This window comes from Hypanus sabinus, chromosome 23 (genome assembly GCF_030144855.1).
Source record: "Hypanus sabinus isolate sHypSab1 chromosome 23, sHypSab1.hap1, whole genome shotgun sequence".
In the NCBI taxonomy this organism is placed as follows: Eukaryota; Metazoa; Chordata; class Chondrichthyes; order Myliobatiformes; family Dasyatidae; genus Hypanus; species Hypanus sabinus.
In genome coordinates this window covers 39374095-39386104 of record NC_082728.1, presented here as the reverse complement: position 1 = coordinate 39386104, position 12010 = coordinate 39374095, and the positions used below count along the sequence as shown (strand labels likewise).

General features: G+C 42.5%; 1 protein-coding gene across 11 annotated transcripts in view; it reads right to left on the bottom strand.

Annotated features, from left to right (window-relative positions):
- b3gntl1 (UDP-GlcNAc:betaGal beta-1,3-N-acetylglucosaminyltransferase-like 1) overlaps window positions 1-3061 on the bottom strand; it is a 342821-nt gene extending 339760 nt beyond the window's left edge. For all 11 annotated transcript variants that reach the window (XR_009507656.1, XR_009507657.1, XR_009507659.1 and 8 more), the window contains exon 1: window positions 2687-3061. Coding sequence is in view for 5 of the 11 variants with exons in the window: in XM_059948769.1 (XP_059804752.1) it covers window positions 2687-2827 (141 nt within the window). In the remaining 6 variants the exon portion in view is untranslated. The remainder of the gene's footprint in view (window positions 1-2686) is intronic.
- Window positions 3062-12010: the final 8949 nt, after the last annotated feature.

The following is a 12010-nucleotide window of genomic DNA, read 5'->3' as shown; positions in this document are numbered from 1 at the left end:
GGGAGGTATAGGTGGTAACTTGACCAGTTTGCTAAACTGAAAAAGAGATGGCTACTAATTGGCCAACTGACATTCCCTTCTTTCTTCTATTCTGATCTACATGATAGGAATATCTACAATAGAGGCACAGACAGGGTAGATGGTCAGAGTCCTTTCCCCGAGGGTCAAGTCCTAGAGAGCATAGCTTTAGAGGGGGAAGCTTAAAGGAGACTTACAAGGCAAGTTATTTATTTGCTTTTCTTAATCAGAATGGTAAGTGACTGTAAAGCACCACCCGGGGAAGCGATAGAAGCATTTAGACAGACACATCAGCAGGCAAGCAATCTAGACTACTCTGCATTGGTTTCATGGCCAACACTTGACTTTGTGAGCCTTAGGGCCTGTTCCTGTGCTGCAGGGTTCTCTATTCACCAGATAGGGAACACGAGAAACAGAAATGGCAGAAAGAGGAAGAAACGATTCATCAACTCGCTGGTTCCTCAGCAGAGGAGCACTGGCAATGCATGAACTAATCTGCATTACGTGACTCATGTTTGCAGTTCGAACATACAACATTGGATTACTGGTCTAAATTGGTGTGCGTGACATTGATGACTCTCACTCCCAATCTCACAGTGGAGGGATTTTACTCAACCAGGACAACACACTCAGCGGCCACTTTATTAGGTACCTAATAAAGTAGCCACTGAGTATACTGCTGTATGCTTGAGGTCATCTGCTGCTGTAGCCCATCCACTTCAAGGTTCAACGTGTTGATCGCTTTAGAGATTTTCTTTTGCACACCACTGTTGTAATGTGTGGCCATTTGTGTTACTGTTCCCTTCCTGTCAGCTGGATCCTTCTGGTCATTCCGCTCTGACCTCTTACTAACAAGATGCCTTTGCTCACAGAACTGCCATTCACCGGATGTTTTTTTGCACCATTCTCTGTAAACTCTAGAGACTGTTTTGCATGAAAATCCCAGGAGTTCAGCAGTTTCTGAGATACTCAAATCAACTCAACTGCAACAGTTATTCCACAGTCAAAGTCACTTAGATCACATTTCTTCCCTATTCTAATGTTTGGTCTAAACAATAACTGAACCTCTTGACCATGTCCTCTTTCTTTTACGCATTGAACCGTTGCCACGATAGGCTGATCAGATGTTTGCATAAACCAGGAGGTGTACACTGAACGCAAGTTACCACTGAAAACTTAACTCAAATTTTTAATTCATTTATAATATTCCTGAAGATAATTAAAATTAAAAAAATATGAATCCAGGGAACACACAAAATGCTGGAGGAATTTAGCAAGCCAGGAGCCTTCGATGGAGAGGATTAAACACTTATGTTTTGGCCAGAGACCTTCCATCAGGACCGGAAAGAAACGCCAAAATGAAAAGGAGGGTGGAAGGGGAGGAAGTACAAGTTGGCAGGTGATAGTTGAAACCAGAGACCCTTCATTAGGGTCTCAGCCCAAAACATTGACTGTTTCCCCTTTATAGATGCTGCACAATCTGCTGAGTTCCTCCAGCATTTTGTGTGTTCTGCTGAAGATCTCCAGCATCTACAGGGTCCCTTATTTCTGAATCCAGGCGAGTTTCTTCATCCAACTCTCACGCTTGTCCCAAAACCAATATAGAGGACAGCAGAGACTGGTTCAATTTGAATCATTTCACCCTTGGAATCACAAAAATGGGGCAGACAGCATTCCAATTGCTTTCAGCTAATGGTAATGCTAAATTATAACTGTCCAAAAACATTTTATATTAAAAGATGTATAATTCACAGGAATGCACCAATCTAGCCCATTCAGCCTTCAAACAAAGTTCTCCAAGGTTAACATGACCAATTAAGTTCTGGCTCATTTCTGAACCAGGAGGTTATGAACTCCGAGCCCGCTTGTGGATAGTTGGGCAATGTTCGAGAGCAGCATTGCGGACATACTGCATGGTCAGAAGTCATATTTCAGACTTATTAAACCAGGGATGCATCTGCTTCCCTCAACACTAAACCACAGTGCTATTTTGAAAAGAGCTGTGTTATTGTAGGACCTTGGACTAAACCATTTACCCATCATTGGTACTACTTTGGCACAGGTGGTGGGAATGCTGATGTTTTTTGCTAGAAGAAGTGGGGGGGGAGGGTTGAAGCTGATTGCATGTGGGAGGGGGCAGGGGGGCTTTGGGGTTTGTGTGTTTTTATTCTGTCATTCTTTGGGGCATTTCTTGTTCTGAGGATGTCGGCGGAGAATAAGAATTTCAGGTTGTATATTGTATACATTCTCTGATATCAAATGAAAACATTGAATATGGCATAACAATGTGCAACTGTTTTTGAAGCTAATTGTTAACACTAAGAGACAGAGGGCACCAAATACAGTGTATGCAGGACTATGTCTGACGAAGTTTAGGATTAACACATTAATGGGAAACCATTTCCCAAATGTAAGATGCCATCAACTCACTGATATGAATCGATTAAAACTTTAAAATTGTTTAATGATGTATTTGGGAGGGGAATTGACAGCTTGTAGCAGCAATAAAACCAGGCCGAGTTTAAAAGCATCAAGTCAAGCATCATTGCCCATCTCCAAAATAAAAATGTAATTGTAACTGCTTTTGTTGATCATGTATTGCAAAACAATAAACTTGCACGAGATCCATGTATGAAAATGTATAATTCATTTCAGCTGCTCAACATACCACATCACTTAGGTAATCTTCCCTCCCACAGTTTAATCTGCGCTCGTCACTTTTTTTCTCTGTGTTTTGTTGTTTGGAATCAGCAACATCTTCGACTTCGCCTTTTGTAGATTTATTGGGAACTGATACGCAAGCTGACATTTAAATACAAAAGTAATACGGGATCCCCTGCATTTAAAAAAAATGTACTCAAGGCCTACCGAAACTAGGTATGCCCTCAACCGACCAAAACTTGCAAAACAGAAACTGCTCCCTCTGCTCACGCCTTACAAACGACGATTTAAATAATAGAAATGTTTACATAAGAGTGGGCAACCTTCCCAAACTAATACCATCGGACGAAATTAACCCGCAGAGGGAAAAAAATTCATTCTCCGGAAGAAGCGCACGCGCTGCGTCCAGCAATGCGTCCCGCCTCCTCTCGGCGGTGATTGGGCCACACTGCAGCCTCTGCGAAAAATTTGGAATTACTGGTAGCTGATTGGTCAGTAAAGCTGTAAACTATTCCGGGAAAGAACTCCAGGAAGCACCACTGATGTCAATCAATCCTTGGATGTGGTATTGGTTCTCTTATGCGGTGAAATAAAGGCTTAAAAATTCTAAAATCAAATTGAACAATTAGGACAAACATTTAATTTTTCACTTTATTATGGTATCATTTAGAAGTCTTAATTTGCGTTTTGAAACGTAGACGAACGGAATTGTTTACACAGTATCGTTTCTCATGCTTTCCAAATAATTTGTGCATATTAATAAACAGTTGCTGACTAGTTACCAGAAACAGTTGCTGACTAGTTACCATCGTGACCAGAAATACAGTGTTTTCGATATTATTTTAATGATTAAAAACTTGCTATATCCATTATGCTGAGTTTAAACTGAAAATTACATTAAACCTCTAACCGACAGGAGGGAAACGGCACCGGCGCTGCAGATTCGGACGCTGATTACTTGTTTTAAATATCTTGTTGCGATTTTTGGCGCCGCGAGGCTGCTGTCAGGTGAAATATACCCCTTATTTGCCCTAAAATCGCTGAGTTACGCCTTGCAGATTATGGGGCGAATTTTTCTGTGAATGTGTTCAAATTCCGGTCTTTTTAACATTGGCTCCTTCCAAGACCAAACTATCATCGACTGAAAAGAAAAAGATTTTTTTCTGCATTGACTAAAGCATCCATACTATTTAAAGTCAACCAGTCTACTATATCCAAGTCTACATTCACTGCAGTTGCAAATGCAAGGTTCAATTTTTCCTCCAAAGTCCACAGTTTTATCAAAGAGTCCTTAGGAAAGTGATTTAATTCCAAAAATTAAATATTTGGAAGAAAATTAGGTAAACATTATATAGCATTTTGAAGCTACCCTTGTAAAGCAGAATAATGCATTACCAGAGCATACCCAAAATACCAGTGACATAGAGTCCACCAGAACAAAAGACAAATCAATCGAAGTATCCTGATCCTTAATAGATAATTGACCAATGTTATAATTGGTCAGCTGAAGATTTACCATGAGTAGGTTTGACAAGGAAAGTCTTTAGCCAAGCAACATTTTGTTGAACAATTAGTTTATTCAACCTGAAAGGGCAAGAAAAAAAATGTTCTACAGAAGTGCAGTCCAATTGAAGGATCTCTGCCCAAAATGTCAACTTTATGCCCCTCCATGAATGCTGATTGACTTGCTTAGTCTCTCCACCATTTTGCTCAAGATTTCCAGAATCCTGTGTTCATGAAAAGTACCTCTATATTCAATCGCACTGTAATAATGGCCAATTTTTGGTTAATCTTAGAAAATAGATATCAGGAGTAAAACATTTTAATGTTAATTATTAATAGCTACATTAATAAAGACACGTACATAATTATCAAGTCAATTAATTATTTTTTTATCAATTCAACCACCTTCCCTGGCAGTTCATTCTACACACCCATCACTGTGAGAAACTTACTTACTCTGACATCCCCCTTGTACCTATTTCCAAGCGCCTTAAAACTATGCCCTCGAGTTAGGCACTTCAGCCCTGGGAAAAAGCCTCTGATTATCCACATCAATACCTCTCATCCTCTGTCACTCCAAGGAGAAAAGGCCATGTTCACTCAACCTATTCACGTAAGGCATGCTCCCCAGTCCAGGCAATATCCTTGTACTCTCTGCACTCTCTCTATAGTATCTGCATCCATCCTGTAATGAGGTGACAAAAATGAACTGAAGTGGGGTCTAACAAAGGTATATGGTTATAATAAATTTGCTTTGAACTTTAACTGTTACTTTTTTTGAGTTTAGGAAACCTTTTTGATATCTGTTTGAGTTTACTTTTTGTCAATTTTAACTTAAAAATCAGTATTGTTATCACCAACTTAGATGACATGAAAACAACTAGACAAATGAGATTTTTCAGTCCTGCCAAAAGGTTTCAGCCCAAAACATCAACTGTATTTTATTTTCCATAGATGCTGTGTTCCTCCAGCATTTTATGTGTGTTGCTCAGATTTCCAGCATCTGAAGATGTTTACTTGTTTGAGATAAAGATAAACTGTATTTGTTATTTGTACACCAAACATACAGTAAGATGCATAATTTACATCAAATCACATCAGCAAGGATTTTGCTGGGCAGCCAGCACGCCAGCAACTCACTAACATTAACCTAGATATCGTTGGGATGAGCAAGGAAACCTGAGCACCTGGAGAAAACCCATGTGGTCAAGGGGAACAGTACGAATTCCTTACAGGCAGAAGCAGGAAATGAGTTTAATTACAATAACAATACAGATTTACCATTTCCATGCTACCATGCATTCCTTTAAGATCACCATTCCATAAAATAAGAGCAGGATTAGGCTAATTGAGTCTGCTCTGCCATTTTATGATGCCTGATCTATTATTCCCCAAACTCCTGACTTCTCCCCGTATCCCTTCATGCCTTGACCAGTCACAAATCTATTAACCTCTGCCTTAAATATAAATGAAGACTTGACATCCACAGCTACCTATTGCAACAAATTCACCCCGGCTAAAGAAATTTGATCTCATCTTGTTCTAAGAGGACACCCCTCTATTCTGAGGCTGTGTCCTCTGGTCCTAGACTCTTCCACCCTAGAAAACATCCTCTCCCCATCCATTCTATCAAGACCTTTCACCATTTGTTAGGTTTCAATGAGGTCACTCCTCATTCTTCTGAATTCCAGTGAATACAGGCCCAGAGCCATCAGATGCTCTTCATATAACAAATATTTATATTCATCATCCCGAAATGGAAACATATCATTGTTACTCCATCAAAAAGCTTGAGATTCCTTCCTTTGCAGGAGTACAAAAAGGCTCACCACCATTCTGTTATCAACAACTAAGAATAGGCAATTAAATGCTAGTTCAGCCTGCATAGCTGATGACTCTTGAATTAATTTAAAATAAAGCGGGGGGGGGGGGGATGGAGACATATCATAGCAGGAAAGGCATAGTCTTGTCATTAAGCTAATGCCATTATTATTCCTAATGACTTGATCACTCTTATTCTGGATGTGTGAAATTACATGACAATTCAAGATGCCAGGAATTTGCCACAGATTAGTTATTCTCATGCACGAATTGCACATTAATTGTTATTCCCAGGGTTAAACTGCACAACCAAAGGTGCAAGCAATTAACATTCATTGTTAACCGGGCTGGCCACTCCTGTGTGCATTTCCCTTATTGTCTGTAACTAAAGGATGTCTGTCATCAGTTGTGCATATTAACTGCAGCCACTTCACAATTACTAAAATAAATTAGAGTCTAAAACTGCAGCCTCCCTGGTCTTTGATAGCAGGGTGGGTGGAAGAGTTAAGAAGCAAAGCCTATCGTACAGAGATCTGAACGAAAGGATTCTCATGTCAGTCCAACATGTGTAAAGCTGTTTGTGTATTTCCATGGATGCTGCCTGACCTGCTGAGTTCCTCCAGCATTTTGTGTGTGTTGCTTTGGATTTTCAGCGTCTTCAGAATGTGTCGTGTTTGTAACTCATCTGAAGGAACTCTACAGGTCAGAGAGCATCTGTGGAAGTGAACGAACATTTGATGTTTCGGGCTGAGACCCTTCATCAGGACTGGAAAATAAGGGAAAGGGTGCCTGAATAAAGGGTGGAGGGAGGGGTACAAGCCAGAAGGTGATTAGTCAGGACATGAAGGGATACGAGAAGACAGCAGGATATTGGGGCTGAGAGGAAAATTAGATCAGCCGTGATGAAATGGAGGAGCAGACTCAAGGGCCTAATTCTGCTCCTACATCTTATGTTCTTGGTCTTACCTACCATCCCATTAGCCTCTGCATCCAGCACATCATTCTTTGCAACTTCCGTTGTCTTCAACGGGACCCTACTACCAAACACATATTTATGTTCTTCCGACTCTCTGCTTCCTGCTGGGATCATTCCTTCCATGATTCCCTTGTCCATTCATCACTCCCTGCTCTCTTCCTACAACCACTCTTCCATGGCGGAAGTGCTACATCTGTCCAGTCACCTCCATTTAAGACCAAAAACAGTCCTTCTAGGAAAGGCAACACTTTACCTGCAAACGTTGGGGTCGTCTACTCTATCTGGTGCTTCCAATGTAACTTTGGAACGCTTTAGTGCTGGAAAGTGGTGCTGAGGTAAAAGACCTGTCATGATTTTACTAAGTGGTCGACAACACCAAATGGGGCCTACTTCTGTTGGTCTTTCTTATTTGCCTGCATGACTATAAGGAGGCCTGTTTTCAAGACCTGGTGGGAAACATGCAAGTCCTGAATTTGTGCAAAATGCCTAATATATGCTTTTACAGTATTTTTATTCAGATTTGCCGGGTGCAGCAGATACTTAGCACAACTAAAAGAGAAATTCTGCTCCTCAACATATATGCCGATAACCAGCATTGAAACATGATTCTGTGAGATGTGAATGAAACTGTTATTCTGACTGGAAATCAATTAGGATCAACAAGGGAAACATTCTAGTACTGTAATATTCATCCATAGTAATATTGTTGGTCATAAAGGTTCCCCATTAACTGTATTTCAAACCCAGTGATTGAACAATACAAATTTAATTTAAGTATGGGATTATAATATACAACTGATTGAGACTGATGCTGTTTCACCACAGGTTTGCTACTGAAACCCCCAGGCATATCTTACTGACTTCTGGAGCTGACCACAGTGCTGCAGTCTTGACTACCCTTGTTCCATGCTCTGAAAATTTGAACTAACAAATCCTCTAGCAGTACACTGTTATAAGGTGGGCATTGGGAACGGACCCAAATACAAGAAACAGTCACTGAAGTACTAGGGAAAGTGGGACCTGGTGTGTCAGAAAGCAAGGTAAGTGGGGGAGAAACAACACTGGACAAGACTAGGAAAGAGGGACCTGGACCCAGACTGTAACCTGACTCAGAGCCTGAGACTTGGACAAGGAATGACAAACAACGACAGTCCATTCCAGTAGTGGCCTGCCTACTGAGCCTTGGACTCAAGCATGGGAACACTGAACACAGAGCCGGGACCCCTCCTTGGGAACAGGACGTAGAGCCGGGACTCATACGCAGAGCATAGAGTCAGGACTCTTCTTTTTGGACAGGACATAGGGCCAGGACTCATACGCAGACACTAAACACAGGGACACAAAGAGACAGTTTCAAGCTCAACAATAGATAGTTCCTTCTGTTGGCATGGCAAGGCTCCAGTCTCACTCCAGTGGCTAAACTTGACGGCGATACAGGCGAGGACACAGGCGAGGTTGCAGGCAAGGGTTCAGGCATGGGTTGCCCACAGAGACAAGGCCAGGATACTGACAAGCCGAACCCCCACAGAGGCAAGAGCAGGATACTGACAAGCCGAACCCCCACAGAGGCAAGAACAGGATACTGACAAGCCGAACCCCCACAGAGACAAGAACAGGATACTGACAAGCCGAACCCCCACAGAGACAAGGCCAGGATACTGACAAGCCGAACCCCCACAGAGGCAAGAGCAGGATACTGACAAGCCGAACCCCCACAGAGGCAAGAACAGGATACTGACAAGCCGAACCCCCACAGAGACAAGAACAGGATACTGACAAGCCAAACCCCCACAGAGACAAGGCCAGGATACTGACAAGCCGAACCCCCACAGAGGCAAGAACAGGATACTGACAAGCCGAACCCCCACAGAGACAAGGACAGGATACTGACAAGCCGAACCCCCACAGAGACAAGGCCAGGATACTACACTCAACCCCACAGAGGCAAGGACAGGATACTGACAAGCCGAACCCCCACAGAGAAGGACAGGATACTGACAAGCCGAACCCCCACAGAGACAAGGCCAGGATACTACACTCAACCCCACAGAGGCAAGGACAGGATACTGACAAGCCGAACCCCCACAGAGGCAAGAACAGGATACTGACAAGCCGAACCCCCACAGAGACAAGGACAGGATACTGACAAGCCGAACCCCCACAGAGGCAAGGCCAGGATACTGACAAGCCAAACCCCCACAGAGGCAAGAACAGGATACTGACAAGCCGAACCCCCACAGAGACAAGGACAGGATACTGACAAGCTGAACCCCCACAGAGACAAGGCCAGAATACTGACAAGCCGAACCCCCACAAAGACAAGGCCAGGATACTGACAAGCCGAACCCCCACAGAGACAAGGCCAGGATACTACATTCAACCCCACAGAGGCAAAGACAGGATACTGACAAGACAAACCCCCCCACAGAGACAAGGAGAGGATACTGACAAGCCAAACCCCCACAGAGACAAGGCCAGGATACTGACAAGCCAAACCCCCACAGAGACAAGGCCAGGATACTACACTCAACCCCACAAAGGCAAGGATAGGATACTGACAAGACAAACCAGCACCTTCACTCAACCCCAGGGCAACTTATATTCCCGGACCCAAGACGAGAATCTGGTGCATATGATTAAGCCCAAATGAAACAAGGGACAGAGGGAAGACCCAGATTCTGGAGTCCATGGACTGGACAGTGAACCAGAATGTGGACTTCACGGACCGGACCATGACATATACATAGACTGAAGTTCACCTGTACTCCCTTATGGATTGTATTCTTCTTAGGGTGAAGCAAAATCTTGATCTTTCTCTCAGAGTTCTCTTGTTTTCACCTCTCTGTTTTGTTATACCATGGGAAATGTCTGGACTTCCCCATTTATTCTTTATTGATCTCCACCAGCAACAGCTTACACTCAGCTGCCAGGCCACACTGCATCTCTACTTTTCAATTTCTTTAACTTATTTATCAAAAACAACATCTTTAACTAGTCCTTGGCTATAAATGTGCTTGTGTCCTGATGAAGGATCTCGGCCCAAAACATCTATTTTTATTCCTCTCCATAGATTCTGCCTGACTGCTGAGTTCCTCCAGCATTTGTGAGTGTTGCTCAAGATTTTCAGTATCTGCAGCGTCTGTGTGTTTATAAATAGATTGTTTTGTTATGTCAGGTGTGTAGTTTTTTTTGCATGCATACTTGAAAAAGTTCCTTAGGTCCTGATGACAACTGGACGTGTTGCTTGAGATATAAACAGAAGAGATTCTGCAGTTGCTGGAAATCTAGAGCAACACACACGAAATGCGAGAAGAACTCAGCAAGTCAGGCAGCATCAATGGAGGGAGATGAGCAGTTGATGTTTCAGGCTGAGACCCTTCATTAGGACTGGAAAGGAAGGGGACAGAAGACAGAATAAGAAGGTGCTGGAGGGGAGGGGAAGGAGTGCAAGGCATGGTACCTTAACAGTCCTCTCTTTTTCCATTCCCCATTTTGTTTTTCCTCAGCTGCCATCACCTCCTTCTGCTTCCCCCCTTCCTTATGTTTTTTTTTCCATTGCCCATTGTCCTCTCCAATTAGACTGCTTCTTTTTCAGCCCTTTACATCTTCCACTTATCTCCTCCCACCCACCCACCTTCCCCAACACCAGGTACCAACTATTCTCTGCCAACTTGTACTCCTTCACCTCCTCCCACCTTCTAATTCTGGCTGTCTTGCTAAATTCCTCCATCATTTTGTGTGTGTTGCAACCAGAGGACTATACATATTGGCTACAGCTTTCTCTGTATTCCATACCATTGTTTTAATTCAAAATCCTAATCTTCGCAAAACACTGTTATGAATCTTAAATATCTTTAAAAATACAGTATACTTTAAAGTTTCTAATATAACTTAGAAATTACTTACTTATTTCCTTTTATAAAACAACATTGATGCAACCTTCAGCAATCCATCAGAAACAACTGAAATATTTTTTCAGTATTGCCTTGTTCATTTCATGTGTAAACACAATGGCAAGGATTGTTGTGTTATTTTTGATAAATTCTTTCCCTATAATTAAATCATCTCATTGATCTCCTGACTTGCAATTCAATTATCCCCACAGACCTACAGATCTAGTTTATAACATAACATTTTAGTTTACTTTTAGACCTTGTCATGATACACTACCCATCCCATGTGTTGATGATAAATTCCTTCCATCTCCTAAACTTATTATAATCAGCATAATATTAATATTGCCACATTTCTGTTAACCTAGTAAACTTAAACTCCATTAATCTGGCACTATGGGACTTTGGTAGTGCTGAAGTAACAAAGTTTTTGGATTCTTGGGTAGTTCTGTTGTGTACATGGCTCACCCCCACCATTTTGGACACAGCACTGCTGTCTGAGGGCTTTATCATCCACCACAATGCCAAGACGGCTGATTTCTTTTAAAGGGAGAGAAGATCGAGTATGCTTCATGATTAACTCATCATGATGCTCCGGCTGGGCGGTTCTGTCTCATTTCTGCTCACCCGACACTCATGGTCAGGTGACGTCCATTTTATCTGCTGAGGGAGTTTTTCACCATCATCCTGATAGCAGTGTACATTCCAATTCTGGCCATTGTCATGCAGGCACTGGAAGGAGCTGAACACCACGATCAGCAGCCATGAAGCTGGTGCCTTCCCTATCATTGCAGGGGATTTCAACCAGGCCAGCTTAAAAAACTCTCTGAATAACTACCACCAACGTGCTACCTGTGGAACCAGAGGGGCCAGCACACTGGACTACTGTTAATCGCCATCAAGAACACTTACAGTGCCATCAAATGCCTGCACTTTAGAAAGTGTGATCAGCTGGCTGTACTTCGACTTCCAGCATACAGGCAGAGACAGGTGAGGACCAAGAAGGTATGATCAAGAGAGGTGGAGGAGTGCTTACAGAAGGACTTTGAAACGGTGGACTAGACAATAATCAGGGATTCATCTTCATTTGAATGAATACGCCACGGTTGTCAGCGACTTCATCAAGTGTGTGTGCCTT